Source organism: Grammomys surdaster, unplaced genomic scaffold, assembly GCF_004785775.1.
Source record: "Grammomys surdaster isolate TR1022 unplaced genomic scaffold, NIH_TR_1.0 241, whole genome shotgun sequence".
NCBI classification, from domain to species: Eukaryota; Metazoa; Chordata; class Mammalia; order Rodentia; family Muridae; genus Grammomys; species Grammomys surdaster.
In genome coordinates, this window is record NW_021604686.1 from 2,024,396 (window position 1) to 2,039,479 (window position 15,084).

General features: G+C 51.9%; 2 protein-coding genes across 5 annotated transcripts in view; both read right to left on the minus strand.

Moving 5' to 3' along the window:
* Lman1l (lectin, mannose binding 1 like) overlaps window positions 1–2,101 on the minus strand; it is a 14,583-nt gene extending 12,482 nt beyond the window's left edge. The window contains exon 1 of one of the 2 annotated variants that reach the window (XM_028774401.1): window positions 1,920–2,101. In XM_028774401.1, the coding sequence (XP_028630234.1) occupies window positions 1,920–2,097 (178 nt within the window). In that variant the 5' untranslated portion in view covers window positions 2,098–2,101. The remainder of the gene's footprint in view (window positions 1–1,919) is intronic. The other variant, XM_028774402.1, reaches the window with a different exon arrangement.
* A 5,999-nt stretch (window positions 2,102–8,100) lies between these two features.
* Csk (C-terminal Src kinase) overlaps window positions 8,101–15,084 on the minus strand; it is a 17,948-nt gene continuing 10,964 nt past the window's right edge. For all 3 annotated transcript variants that reach the window (XM_028774409.1, XM_028774411.1, XM_028774410.1), the window contains exons 2-13: window positions 12,673–12,749; window positions 12,212–12,325; window positions 11,981–12,093; window positions 11,461–11,680; window positions 10,589–10,682; window positions 10,330–10,395; window positions 10,149–10,248; window positions 9,962–10,052; window positions 9,647–9,720; window positions 9,352–9,547; window positions 9,171–9,257; window positions 8,101–8,960 (exon numbers count right to left, since the gene is read on the minus strand). In XM_028774409.1, the coding sequence (XP_028630242.1) occupies window positions 8,778–8,960; window positions 9,171–9,257; window positions 9,352–9,547; window positions 9,647–9,720; window positions 9,962–10,052; window positions 10,149–10,248; window positions 10,330–10,395; window positions 10,589–10,682; window positions 11,461–11,680; window positions 11,981–12,093; window positions 12,212–12,325; window positions 12,673–12,687 (1,353 nt within the window). In that variant the 5' untranslated portion in view covers window positions 12,688–12,749 and the 3' untranslated portion in view covers window positions 8,101–8,777. The remainder of the gene's footprint in view (window positions 8,961–9,170; window positions 9,258–9,351; window positions 9,548–9,646; window positions 9,721–9,961; window positions 10,053–10,148; window positions 10,249–10,329; window positions 10,396–10,588; window positions 10,683–11,460; window positions 11,681–11,980; window positions 12,094–12,211; window positions 12,326–12,672; window positions 12,750–15,084) is intronic.

The window sequence follows — 15,084 nt, forward strand, 5'->3', positions numbered from 1 at the left end:
GTGTGTGTGTGTGTGTGTGTGTGTGTGTGTGTGTGTGTAAGCCCACATGCAGGCCCATATATTGAGACTGGAGGACAACTTTCAATAGCTTTTCACTAGCTGGTTGTCTCCTCCTACTGGGTTCTTGGAATCAAATGCAGGTTGTCAAGCTTGCATGGCAAATGTTTTTATTAGCTGAGCCATCTCAGCTCTTTTTATATAAAAAAGAAAGAGTCTTGACAAGCAGCCCAGGCTAGCCTCAAGCTCTTAATTCTCCTGTCGAAGCCTCCCGAGTGCTGGGATTGCAGCCCTACACCACCACACCCAGCCCACGAGATTTGTGGGAGGCAAGCTTATCTGACTAAGCTCTGGTTCTCATCCTTATGTGGAGTGTCTGTGACCTCACCCCAGACTCAAGTCTGACTCAGTCCTGGGTATCTGGGCTGGGCAGAGAGGAGCATTGGGTGGGGCTCCGATCAAAGAGCAGATGAACAGATAGACAGTAATCATAGCTGGTGATCTTGGAGGACATGCCTCTGTTCTCCCTCATGATCTGTGACTCCTTTGCTTTGTGAGACTCTGAGCAGAGCACTGGCTCTGCCACCCTGTCCTTAAGGCAGCACATGGCTGTGAGACAGCCCACTCCCTCGTTTATCCCCTGGCCTTCTGTGGAGGAGGATCAAAGTTTCCGTGGTCTTAGAGCATCTTAGTCAGGAATTATGCCATTGTTTGGAGCTTATACCTAAGTTAGAAATATATAGCTGATCTACTTCACCTCTTTGCCTTTCCAGCTAGGAGGCTCTGAACAAAATTCATGGCTAGGTAAACCTCACAATATATTTGTAAATGAGCCATGTTCCTGGACTCAGTTCCTGCTCCACTCTAACTCAGAGTCTTTGATGCTATTCTCTTACTTGTAAGATCCTGCATATTGTATGTGTGTGTGTGTGTATGTATATATATATATATATATATATATATATGGTTTTGTTTTTTTTTTTTTTTTTGGTTTTTCGAGACAGGGTTTCTCTGTGTAGCCCTGGCTGTCCTGGAACTCACTCGGTAGACCAGGCTGGCCTCAAACTCAGAAATCCGCCTGCCTCTGCCTCCCAAGTGCTGGGATTAAAGGCATATGCCACCACCGCCCGGCCATTGTATATTTTTAAATAAGTCATCATAGACCCTTTGTGAACAGGATCAGACAAATCAGGGTTTGGAAGTCCCTGAGTGCAGACCTGTGGGCTAAGATCCTCTCATGTCTGCTTCCACCTTCAATAAACAGGCAAGGGAAGAGCCTGGTGCCTGCTCTAACAAAGCAGCCGGACATACAGTGCCTCCCTTCCAGCAGTCCTCCAGTTCCACGGGACGGAGCCAGTGGACAAGAGTCTTGTCTGTGTTCAAGGTGCCTTGTTCTTGTGCAACTGGGACACCTCAGGTGTGAGCATGAAGGTACGTGTGCGCATGTGTGTGTTTATAGTCCGGGCGCAGAGGAAGAGGAGAACTGCAAATAGAAGCAAGGCAACAACAACAACAAAAAAAAGTCCTGGGGCATAGAAGCGGCACAAGAGAAACTGAATCTGGTAGGTGAGGTAAAGCTAGGATGTATAGCCTGGTCTATGGTCATCCATCTAGCCCCTCTCCCCTGAGCCTTGCATTCCTTCATCCTTCTCTTTCTCTTTAGCTGTGACCCTGTGGTGTCTGTCCTACATATCCAATAGGTTGTTCTGCCAGAGCCTCTGGGTCCTCCACAAATAAATTCCATGAACAAAGAAGGGATGTCTTAAAAGACAAAGCAGCAAGCAGAGAGGCAGAGCATGGGGGAGCAGAAGACAGGTCTGGGAAGGGTCCTGAGTCAGGCACTCAGGTAACCCCCATGTTACCTCTCTCACATCCACGGTCCCTCTGACTATAGGCCCGCTAGCACTTTGAAGGACTCTCACCTCCATGGTGGCTCCAGAAGGGTATTCCAGCCCCGGGAATGGCCAGTCTTGGTCCCTTGAAGCTGAGCTTGTACTCAAACCTGCGTTGAGGAGGGGGCTGGCTCCTTTCGGCCCCGTGCAGAGCCAGCAGTAGAGCAAGGAGGCAGAGGGAAGGTGAGAGGCCTCGGGTCTCCAGCATTGCAAAGGAGCTGAGCACCCGGACGGATACTGGCTGTGAGGCCAACGATGGAGGATATAGGACGCCACGAAGTCAGACTGGGAGACACTTGGACCTTCCAGGATCTAGATTTTTGGCTCTATGCTCCCCCCACCCCCCACCCCCAATCCACACATCCTGTTTCTCTTGCAGGTCTGATCTCAGGCCCCACCCTTCCTCACCTCCACCTGAAGCCTTGGCTCTCCCCTGGGCTCCTAGCCAATGTGAGCTTTGCCCCTATTCTTTGGCTTAGGCCATCTTCCTGCTCTTCCTCTGTTCCTTCAGCTGGTGAAAGGATGGGGTGCCCAGGAATGCTCAGTGCCAGGCCCCACTCTTCCACAGCCCTGGCCTTCCCTCCTTGTTTGTTTGTTGCGGGGGCAGTCCTTTGCATCCCATTCCTTTAATAGCATATGCATAGCCTGCTCTCTGGCCACTCATCCGACCCCTCTCCGAGACCTGCAACTGTCCCTTCACTCTTCTCTTTAGCTGTGGCCCTCTGTTGTCCTGCATACCCAATAACTCCTGACGGTGCCTCTGGGCCCTACACAAATAAATTCCGCAAATAAAGGGTATATTAAAACATAAAGCTGTTGAGCATGATAGCATATGTTTGAATCTCAACACTCAGAAGGCTGAGGCAGGAGGACTCCTGTGAATTTGATAAGACTAGCCTAGGTTACATAGCAAGTACCAGGCCAGCCAGGGCAACATAATAAAACTCTTTAAAAACAAAAGAAGCCGGTTTACTTATTTGTTTGGTTGTTTTGGGTTTTCAAGACAGAGTTTCTCTGTGTAACCCTGACTATCCTGCAACTCCCTCTGTAGACCAGGCTGGACTTGATCTGCCTGCCTCTGCCTCCAGAGTGACGGGCTTATAGATGGATGAGGCAGTGGGAGACAAAGGATGTAAAACTACAAGTTTATAAAATATCTTGTTTGGAGTCTACAAAATATAAAATATCTTGTTTGGAGTCTAATTTTAACCCAACTGGAAAAGTAAACATTTGGGGAAACTGGAGCAATGGGCACTCAATGATATCAAAGATTTATGGATAAACTTCTAGGTGTGATATGGTATTTGAGTTAAGATTTTTAAGTATTTAGGAGAAACACATTAACATTTTATGGATGAATTCCTAAGTCTGGGATGTGTTCTCAACTAGCCCAGAGCCTGGGACAAGCAGGAAGTACAGACAATGCAGTCCAGACCTGAGATGGTCACTGATGAAATGCATGGTTGAAATTTGAGAGTTCATTACATCTTCTGCTTTTTTTAAAAGCAAGGTCTCAGATCACCCAAGTTGGCCAAGGACTTCCTACATAGTTAAGGATGGCCTTCAAGGTCTTACCTTGTTTGTGCCAAGTTCTAAATTACAGCATTTGTCAAATTGTTTTTTTTTAATTTATGTTTTGAAACAGTTATTTCTCTGGGTAGCCCTGTGTGTCCTAGAACTCACTCTATAGACCAGGCTTAATTCAGAGGTCTGCCTACCTCTGCCTCCCTCCCGAGTGCTGGAATTAAAGGTGTGCATGCATCACCATGCCCAGCTTCCAGCTGGTTTTTATCTGTTGTTTTCAAATAAGATCTCATGCTGTAGCCCTGGCTGGTCTGGAATGTGCTACCTACACCAGGCTGGTTTCAAACCTAAGAGACCCACCCACCTGTCTCTTCCTTGTGTCTCTCCTGCCTGGTTTGTCATCAGTTTTATGTGGTGTGGAGGATCAAGCCTAAGACTTCATTCTAGGCAAGCACTCCACCAAACTTAGCTACCTCCTCAGGCCTGTCTTCTGCTTTCTGTTCTTTCATGCTGGAACGCCAACCCAGGCAGCCCTACCACTGAGCCACACTTCATTCTATTCTTTACACAATTAAAACATATTCTTGAAAGAAACCTGCATTCTAAATCCTTCCATCCAGGCAAAGGTTCGTTTTCCATAGCAATCAATTCAAGAATTCTAATAGCTGTAGTGACCGAGTTGTGTTAAGTTGATTATGCCCAGGCTGTGAATACACACATTTAAGGGCATACTATAGGAAGTCAGTGCGCCATGCTCAACCACCTTCACCTTCACAGCCAAGCTGGTGGGAGGTAGGGGGAGGAGGTGGGGTTCTCCTATAGCTATTTCCTGACTCTGGCCTCTATCCAAGCAAGGTATTATGAATCATTTCCTTGGAGTTCTAACAAACCACCTTGATGGAAGTTCATTGAAACTTAGTAAATAATTCTGAAGACTCAGGAAATTCTGAGGGAAGGCTCTTTAAGTCGTCAGTTCTAAAGGTAGGCTCATTAAGACTCAGCAAATACACAAATCCAGAACACTCAGGAAGTCCCTGAAACTGACCAGATACATAAGTCGCCCTCAAGGTTCTAAGAATGAACTGTTGAGGAGGTTCAGACTGGTGGAGTTTCTTACAAGTTGTGCAGCAAGCTCCAGGGCTCAGGCTTTTGTGAGCCATCATCCATGTGTTGATGCAGCTGCCTTTGAGTCGGTTTTCCTTCCGTCAATGACCCCTGACCCATACTTCTGAAAGTGGATAGGAGCTGACCTATAGCATTTACTGATACCTGAATCACACCACCACCTGGCTTCACTGAAGATTGCCTGGCGGGAACTTTAACCCCTCCCCGGCTACTCCCAGCCATCCTCTGTTAGAAGCCAGCCATATAGCCTTGTGGCAGGTCCAGCTCCCAGGACCCTGAGGCAAAGCGGGCGCAGGTAACTGAGCCCTCCGGTCTCGTTTCACCTGAGGCTGTCCTCCATTTCTCTCCCTTCTCCTGTCTCCCGCCTCTAGCTCCCATCTCTTCCTTTTCCTTTTTGTTTTTATTTTTTGAAGTGTTTTTGTATCTGGATCGAGTGCTGGAGACTGAACCCAGGACCTCACATATGCTAGGGAAGAGCTCTTAACAATGGGAGAGTTGAACTATAACCCACCAGCCCAGTTTTTCCTTTTCTTCTTTTCTCCTTAGACAAGGCTTCATTTAGCCAGCCCAGCCCAGCCTCTGATCAATATGCAGCTGAGGATGAACCCACATGGAGTCTCACGCCCATTTCTCAGGTGCCTGTGATTCCAGACCCAGATTCTGCACTCCGAGGAATCACCCCTAGAGCTCCGTGTACGCTAGGCAAGCCCTGGCAGCTCAGCCCCAGCTTTTACTTCTCTCAGTGCTTGGGTTTCTCCTTCCTCCAACCATCTGTGTGGCTGTTGGGTGGTTCTAAATGAGCATGACATGATGCCTAACCAAGAAGGTACCCCAACACTGTGTGCAGATGGGCTCAGTTTGGTACCCAAAAGTCCTGCAGGTGTCACCTTCTGCCAGTAGCCAGCCAATGGTGCAAAGGCAGCAAGATGCACACTTCCCAGGCACTCAGTAAAAGGGGCAGAGATACGGTGTGTGCGTGTGTGGTGTCCCATGTCAAAAGAAGGGGCCATGGGCGAGGCTGACGGACTTGTTCAAATCTGGGAGGTATGGTTTGGGAGCAGGAAAAGCAGAGAAAGCGGGCCCCAGGCCTCACATGGTTTAACAGACCCAAGGAGCCCAACCTGAAGCAATTGTGAGGCATTTCTTTAAGACAGGATTACCTTGTAATCCTGGCTGGCCCAGAACTCTGTATATAGCCAAGATGGTCTGCCTACCCTCTCACCTGGAAAGTGCTAGGGTTTCAGCGGTGTCTATCTGGTTTCAATTTGGTCATCAAACATTCACCAAGGCTCCAGTGTGTGCCTCCCTCTGCTGCAGAGGTCAACTCCAAGGCTGGCTCTACCACCCCTCCCTACCATGCCTTCTCAGTAGCTTGTGTTCACTTCAGGACTTGGACATGATCCATGGGTCAGCATCCTTCCCTCAGACAGACAAGCCTCTGACCTCCTACTCCCATCTTCTTCCAGTTACAGATACATTCCCCTGGAATGGGCCTGGTGAAACACATATGCTATTCAGGCCAGTTTCCTCAGACTGGGGATGAAACCAACAACAGTTTCATCCCAGTGACTTCTGCAAGGCAGGCCCCTGTGGCTTCCCCAAAGGCCTCTCCCTGGGCCTCAGTGGCTCTCTGTTCCATCCAACCTCGAGCTTCTCCTCTATGTCTTGCAATTTTGACTATTTAAAGGCAGGTTCTCAGTAAGTAGCCCTGGTTGGCCTCTCACTCAATCTACCTGCTTCAGCCCTGGGTTTGCACATGCTTCCTCTTCCTGATCTGTTGTTCTAAGACCCCTTAGGGTTTGTCCTATGCCCCTTACCATACATACAGTGCTCATCCTTCATGTTCAATCCATTCACTGACATTTCTCAGGTCCTTCTTCAGCCTGGGATTCCCTCTATCTTGGCAGTTCCCAAGGCACACAATTCAGTGTGTCCTTAGCAGAACCTGTGATGGCCTCTCAGCAGGTACCCAGCTACCGCTTTCCTCACACCCACCCACCAGGGAAGTCAGAGGTGTCTGGCTCCTCTCTTTCCTTCACGTGGTGCTTGCTGACCCCACGACTAAGTTCTGATGCAGCCTCTTAGGTCTCGCTAGAGTCCGTCTCCCCCCACGAGCATCCTTACTCTCTGCCTCACACTTGTCTGCCAGGCCCCAGGGGGATCACTTTAAAACTCTATGACCTGGCGTGTCTCTGCTGCCTCCTGGATTCCAACAGCTCTTGGCTTGATAAAAATCACATGCAGGCTACATCTTCCCTCCCCAGCCCCATCTCATATCTTTCAGCACTGTCCATGGGTAAAGAATCATCTTCACCCATTTTCTCAGAGCTCTTCGACAAGCTTTCCTGCCTGGGGTCTCCTGTCCCAGGGGTGGGGGGTACTGGCCCCACCTGTGTTCGCACCCATCCTGAACTCAGCCCAAATGCTGTTTTTTTTTTTTTTTTTTTTTGGTTTTTCAAGACAGGGTTTCTCTGTGTAGCCCTGGCTGTCCTGGAACTCACTCTGTAGACCAGGATGACCTTGAACTCAGAAATCCGCCTGCCTCTGCCTCCCAAGTGCTGGGATTAAAGGTGTGCGCCACCACCACCCTGCGAAATGCTGCTTCTTGATCTGCAGACAATACTCTTGTGTTAGGCGTTCCTTCACAACCCAAGAGCCTGTCACTGTGTAACTGTCCTCTTAACCATGGATTCCAGTCTGTTCTGCTCCCTGCCTGAATCATCCAGTACAGTCTACACACAGCAGGTATTTGACCATTTGCAGCTGAATGACTCATATAAATTAGCCTGAAGTCTGTGCAGAGGGTGGCTTTGTGGGGAGGCACTGGGAGGGGCTGGTGCACAGTGGGCCTGTGGAGGTAGACAGAAGATGAGCTTCAAGCCAGAGCACGAGAGGGCAAGGGGAGCCTCCCCACTCATCTCAATGAATCAAGTCCTATGCACTGGGCTCTGCAGGCCTTGGACAAGCCGAGGAGAGAAAAGCCGGGGACTGGTCCTCACTCTCCATCTGTGTACCCCAGCTGTGAGAGATGAAGGGGCCTCACTCCACGCAAAGCCCAAGAAGCCACAGGGCTTGGCACACAGTAGGGGCGGGGAAGAGCAAAGCTGTCACATGTTAGATGAGACGTGAGAAGCACCAGAGGCTCCCCTTCCTGTCACCCTCGAAGTCAGTATTGTCTGAGGCATGTTTATCTGGGCTCTCACCCCAGAGCCACATCCCATCTGGCCTGGCCCGGACCTCACTTCTTTGGGCTTCAGGCCTGGACAAAACGGCAGAAGAAGCAGCCAGAATCCCCAGCAGCATCCCAAGGACTTTTCCCAGAGCCCGAGGCAGCCCAGGAGCTGAGGCTCAGGTAGCAGCTGGCAGAGACGGACAGCGGTGAGCACTTCCCCATGGGCAGACACAGGACATGGGCTCGTGCAGCTGACACAAAGAGGCGGCTACATCTCCTAGCCATGCTTCCCTCTCAGCCCCACTCACAGAGACAGGGGGATGGACAAGATGGCATGGGAAGACGACTGGGCAGACAGGCAGGCTCGGCGGAGGAAGCGCCGAGGCTGGGTGGCGGTGTCCTCATGGAGTGGTTTATTACGATTCCATCTCACAAGGCGGTGTGGGTGAGCGGCCACAGCACATGAAATCCAAGCCCCCGACAGACGCCTGCCTTGGGCACATGCAAACAGCGCAACATGGTCAAGCGCAAACACAGGCGACCGAGGCAACACTGGACATGGAACACGGGATGGGGGACGGGCTGGGGTGATGGGTCCCTAGAGAGAGGCTGATTCCTCCCCACCCCCAGGGGCAGGAAAGGAAAAATAAGATTCGTACTTCTTGTAAAATGCCCATTTGCTGGGTACTTTCTTTCTCCTTATGTTGAAAAATAATAAAAAATAAACACACGGAAAAAAATCTCAAAAAAGGAAAGGAATAAAACTCTAAGAAGGCGAATGGCAGGGCCAAGAGAAGGCTGCCCGCAGGGCGCTCCTCCCACCTGGGCCTCCTCTCCTTGGCCCCTTCAGTGGGAACCCCAAGCCCTATAGGTGGGTCCATGAGAGAAGATGCCAGGCCTAGGTGGGGTCCCTGGGGGGGCCAGAAGGGACAGGCAGGTCAGAGGCAAGAGGCCTACCAGCCCACTGGGGCTCAGTTCAAGTTCAGGCCCAGGAAGCAGCAGGGCACCAGATCTGTGATCTTCTAGGCCCTGTCCCTGCAGGCCCATGGCCTAGGCGGAGGCAGAGGTCACAGATGCAGCTCGTGGGTTTTGATATGCTCAAGCTGCTCTCGAAGCTGCAGAAAGGTGGGCCGTGTGGCGGCATCCAGGTGCCAGCAGTTCTTCATAACCTCGTAGACTGCGGGCGGGCAGCCATCCGGAGCATCCATCTTATAGCCCTTTTCCACCCGAGGGACGACGTCCTTCAGAGGCTGTGAGCAGGTGGTGTGTGAGTGAGTTCAGTGTCTTACAGCACACAGGAGCCCTATCCAGAAACCCCTCTCTAAGAAGTCAGGGAATGGCCTGGAAGCTACTCAGGACAGACCAGAGGTACAGGCTCTGGCCAGGGAGAGTTCCCGTGGGATGCTACTCTCGCTGCCCCACCTCTGGCCTCAGCCACACTGGCTTGGACCCATACTCACAATTCTTGGGTAAGGCACTCGCCCGAAGGAATAAATTTCCCAGAGAAGGATTCCGAAACTCCACACATCAGACTTGGTGGAAAATTTCTGCCATGTGGATAAGAGAATCAGCACTGGATCCTAGGAAGCTGGGAAGAGGGGGTGACCCCAGGAGGGGGGGTGACCCCAGGACCCCGCTCACCTTCTCTCGCAAGGCTTCAGGAGCTGTCCACTTGACCGGCAGTTTGCCTGTGTCCTGAGTGCTGGAAGCTTCCTTAGTGAGTCCAAAGTCACTGACTTTGGCCACATTGTCCTCAGATACCAGCACATTCCGGGCAGCCAAGTCCCGATGCACAAAATTGTTACCCTCCAGGTACTCCATGGCTTCACAGACGTCTCTGAGGGCAGGATAATCACATGTCCCTCAGACTGGGGCTCCAATAGCAAGCCAGGGGGCTCCTTCAAGTTCTTAACCCCACCCAGGTTACACCACTCACAGCGAGAATTTGAGGAGACAGTCTCCGCCTAGCACCGAACGACCACGTGATCGAAGATAGTCCACTAAACTCCCCTGCGGGTAGGACAGAAAGGGACGGGAGGGAGGTGAGCGGAGGGACCAGAACACTTGGGATATGGTGTTCATATTACTCAACCCCACAATCTTTGGGAGGCTTATGGGTGAGAAAACTGAAGTCTGAAAAGGCTGCATAACTTGTTTAAAGTTGGCCAATAAACGACTAGCAACTTCAAAGCTCAGCAGAGGCGCAGTGGAGGGGCTGTGGGGGGCCAGGGTGAGGCTGAGGTGCACCTACCTTGGCCATGTACTCTGTGACAATGTAGAGCCCACCCTTCTCCTCCACAATCACACCCAGTAGCTGGACCAGGTTGCTGTGCCGAAGTTGCCTGTGGCAGGACAGGGTGGTCAAGAGTTCAGCCTACCCTCCCCCCCACACCCACACTCCACCCGGGCAGTCTGCCTGTATGTTTAGCCCAACTCACGTCATGACAGAGGCTTCAGCCAGGAAGGCCTGGGCTGTAGCATCGTTCTTAATGCACTTGACTGCAACTTTGTTGCCTCGGTAATCCCCCAGCATCACATCTGTAGGAGAAGTAGGGGCTGTTTCCTGGACTCCCGGGGCTCCCCCCACCTCACCCCTCCCCCAGGGCTCCTTCAATTCACCTCCAAACTCCCCCTTTCCTATCGTCTGTAGCAGCTTCAGTTCCTTCATGTTCAGTGCCCAGCCACCTGGGGACAGGGACCGGGAGGGAGGCGGTGTGTCAGTGAAGTGAACAGCTAAGCTGAGGCACTTGAGATGACAGGCACAGACTAAACTGTTTTAGATGTGGGTGTCTGGGGTTTCCAAGCCTCTAGGGTAAGGGGAAAGGGCCCGGGGGAGGGGAAGTGGGCAAGTGGGAGGGTGGGAGTAGCGTGCACTCACTGCGGTAGAATTCATCTTGGGCCGCCACTGTGCCCTCCATGACCTTTGGTTTGATGAGGCGAGTGCAGAGTCCATCAGCGTCTGTGGTGTAGTGCTGGGGGGGGCGCCCCCCCAGGCCCTCAGAACCAGACCCACTCGGCCCCACTTCTTACTGACTCACGCACTGCTCAGATCTGACCACCAGAGGGCAGCAGAGGCCAGTCCACACAGCCTGGAGCCGCTTTGTGTGGAGGGTTCCTCATTTCAAGGGTGGGAACGCCAGTGCATTCCCCCCATCACCCCATCCACAGTCAGCTACCGGACTTCCAGTTGTTACTATTGCTTTGGGCCTCACCAATATGTCAGGGTCAAGAGCAAAACCTGCCCTGCTCCCTATACCAGCCTCTAGCAGGTGTCCTCAGGGCCAGGTAAGCCAGGAGAGCGTGAGCTCGGAGGGAACCTAGAGTGTTTGATGCCAGATGCGGCCTGGCCAGAGCTGTGGGGCTGCTGTTGGAAGCATCAGGACCCTGTGCCTCGAGGACCCTGAGGGCAACGTACAGTCCAGTCACGAGGTTCTGAGCGCCAGAGGAAGTGAGTTCCCGATCAGATAGGCACCTCCAATGCACAGATGAGGGGACCGTCACTGACCCGCACCTTGTGTCCTTGGCTATAAAATGCTGACCCCTCCCTATCTGTGGGCCGTTGGGGTACCTTGGGGACAGAACTAAGTTCTGCACACAGCTGGAGCTCCACACACTGAGGAACCAAAGACTCAGAGAAGCTGTCAACATGTCCAGGTCACTCTGTCGGGTGAGCTGGCTCTGGGTTTGTACTAACTGTCCTTAGGTGAGTGTGTGAGGAGGGTCCCCCAGGCAGGCATGCACCCCACTCACCTCCACCAGTTGCATGAGGTTCTCAAAGTACACCTCCTCGTCAATGCTCAGTTTGCTGGCGTGGTACATGATGCGGTAGTGCTCCACCTTGCCCTCGCAGCTCACGCACAGCGTGTAGTCCCCGGGGTAGTTGGTGCTCTCTCGAACTAGGAACAGGCCTGTCTCTGGCGGGTAGAGAAGCCGCTCGGCCTGCTCCCGTGTAATCTTGCCATGAAACCAGCTGTGGGTGGCAAGGCTGGAGGTCACAGGGGTACTGCCCCGGGAGCCCCCTGCATACACCTTCCCAGAACTGCCAAGCATCTGAGGGTGTCATCTTCTTCCTGTACCCTTTTTTCCTTCTGCTGGGTCCCTATTCCCTGTCTGTGAGGTCCATCCTCTGGTCCCATTCCTCGAATGCCCTCACCTCCACAGCCCTTTACTCAGGGCTATTTTGCTCTGATGCCTTTCCAGGAGGCCCACAGCTATCTCCTCTCTTTCCCCCAAACCAGGAGACTGAGCCCTCCGACCTCTTGGTACTCACGGCATAAGGCTGAGTTTGGTGCCTGCCTTCACACCCTCGCGCTTCTGGACATAGTTGGCCGGGATGATGCCCTCACGGCCCACTTTGTTTTTGGCTTTGTACCAGTTGGGGTCCTGGAGAGAGGACAACACAGACACACTCTGAGACTTGCCTCCCTTTGCAGAGGAGCCAAATCCAGAAAAAAACCCTGGAAGTGAGCGAATGGGACAGGCCTCGTAGGTCCCCAAGTACCTTGGTGACGGCCACAATGGTGAGCACATCTCCTTTGCAGAAGGGAAGGTCTTGCTCAGCAGTGCCATGGAAGTTGTACTTGGCAATACATTCTGTACCGGATGGCCAGGCGGCCTACAGGATAAGGGACAGGTGTGTGGGTGCAGCCTAGGGCCCTGCTCTACCAACCTGCCCGAATGCCCTGGACACCAAAGCATCTTAGCTGACCTCCATGAACCTAGGGGAGATACCCTTCCCTGGAGCATTCTCAGGCCCTTCCAGCTCGGATTGCTCTGTAGCCCTCTCTGGGGCCCTGTGCCCAACAGAGCACACTAGAATTAGTGTTACTCTACACAAAGTCTTGACCGGGATGGAGGGCTGGCATGGGTTGGAAGAGGCTGCTCTAAGCACCTACTCTGTCCAACCCGGGGAGGGCAGAATGTGGGACTGCTGTATCTGTCCCCACTCTAGCACCACGATACCTGTATTGCCGACATCTTCTGCGATCTGGCGTCCCCGTGCTACAGGAAGGCCAATCTGTTACTCGGTACCATTAGAGCTGTGGGAGAAGAGTCAAGCTCAAGAAGACTGAAACGACGTGACCCCCACCCTCTGAGTGTGATCAACTTCTTCCTTAAAGAAGTGCAACAACCCTCGGTGACAAGGCTTCTGACACCTGGTCCACGGCTGTTCTCTCCAGCCTCAGGCAGAAACACACAGACTTAAGAGTCCCAGGGAGGTGGCTATCAATCCTGTCTCTGGGGGCCTTACAGGTCCCACAGAATGATCAAGAGGACCAATGAGGCCTGGAAGATTGGCAGGGAAGGAAGTCCAGGGAAACTCTGAAATTAGGCAGGTGCTATATGGTCCAGGAAAGCTTGTCAGAGGCCTCTGTACAGACAAATGCCTGTGCTTCCTTCTCAGTACACACCCAATAGAAAACAGCTCATGTCTACCAGGAGAGGGGCAGGTGCTCTCCTGTGGTGTGCTTTGTAGTACTGGTCAGACCAGGAACTGCCCAAGTGCTGAAAATGATGTGGACAAGTGGAGAAGTCACAGAAGGGAGTGCTGTTCAGCAGGGGCACGATCCACTCAGCCACTCATTGGCCTTGGATTCTTAACCAAGAAGCCAGGCCCAGGAAAGCACGACCACTGGGACTCCCTTTGTATCAAGCTCAAAATCTGGTTAAGCCAATCCAGGCTTGTAAGGATGAAATCGGGGAAAGGACTGGACAGACTGTGAGGGGACGTCAGGTGTTCCTTATAGGGACTCTGATCTCCCTTGTAGGAGAGGGTTTGTTCCATAGCAACTTGCTGGCCGTACCCTGAGAGCTGTCCATGTACTTAGTAAAGGCAACTCCCCAAAACACTTCCCAAGAGCAATAAGTATGTCTGAACACACGTGTCGACATCACTGTTGGTTCAAATACAGCCCCAGGCATCAGAAAGATATAGAGGTGCTGGGGCTACTGTTCCCTTTCTGGTGAGAAAACACAGACAAGGCCCTTCTGTGATCACACAGTTGGATGGCAGACGCACCTAAGATGGGACAGGTGAGGTCTAGCCTTTGCATTATGGATATGTACACTACTACCGGGATAGGCGAGGTCTAGCCTTTACTTTATGGCTATGTATACTACCACTGGAAGAAGACTTTCAGTGTAAGATCTGTTACACGCCTATGAGCATGTGCATGCACACCTGCACATACACATACATGCAGGAAGCATGGGAGTTGCACCCTTGAGACTTCAAAAGGTAGAGGGCAGGAGCTAGGGGTCAATCTTAGTGGACAGTAGTTGCCTAGAATGCTCAAGACTCTGGGTTCAAACTCTTAGTACAAAGTGTAGATCTCTATGTTTTAAATCCATGAGCAATCAAGCAAATAAAATTTGATATAAAAAGATATTTGTTAGAAAGGAAGAGGGAAGAAGGTGAGGCAGAGGGATGGCTAGTCGGAGGCCAGCCTAAGCTATGTGGTTAAAACCTTGTTTTAAAAGAAGATGGCCAGAAAAGGTGACCTAGAGAAGCTTAGTGTATTAGCTGAGACGGTTAAGAGCAGTGGCTGCTCTGCTCTTCCTCAGGACCCGGGTTCACTTTCCAGCACCCACATGGCAGCTCACACTGTCTGTAACTGCACTTCCAGGGGATCTGACACCCCTACACAGACACATGCACACAAAACACCAACGCACATAAAAGGAAGGAAGGAAGGAAGGAAGGAAGGAAGGAAGGAAGGAAGGAAAAAAAACTGGCTTGTGTAGAAACTGATGAAGCAAGGCAGAACCAGTGACTCATTTGGGACTCTGTGACCTGCTGAGCCTGTCCCAAGCACCCTTGTCTGTCTGCTGTCTGAGGAGGGTTCCAGTGACCCTGGCATGAACACTGTAGGGTAGCAAGGAGCTTCCCACGGCACTGTGAAGAGCTATGTTTGCACCCTGAGAGTGGCAAGTCTGGGAATTTCGTCAGGGGACATGCACCCTCAGAGTCCAGCAGAAGCAAGCGTAGAGGGTGCAGGGGAAAGTAACTCCTGAGCAAGATTCCTGCTTCTAATCAGACCTGGGCCTTGAATCTGGCTTTATCATCATGCCAACTCGGAGAGGATGAACAAACCCTTTGGGCCTCATATCCCCTCACTCTGAAACGGAGCGGTGAACCCCTGCAAGGAGGCTGCGGAGGGAATGGAATGAGACCCCAGAGGTGGAAGTGCCTGGCATGCATCCGGTCCCCTTCAGAACAGTCCCTGTGCCGGGCGGTGGTGGCGCATGCCTTTAATCCCAGCACTTGGGAAACAGAGGCAGGCGGATTTCTGAGTTCAAGGCCACCCTGATCTACAGAGTGAGTTCCAGGACAGCCAGGGCTACACAGAGAAACCCTGTCTTGAAAAACCAAAA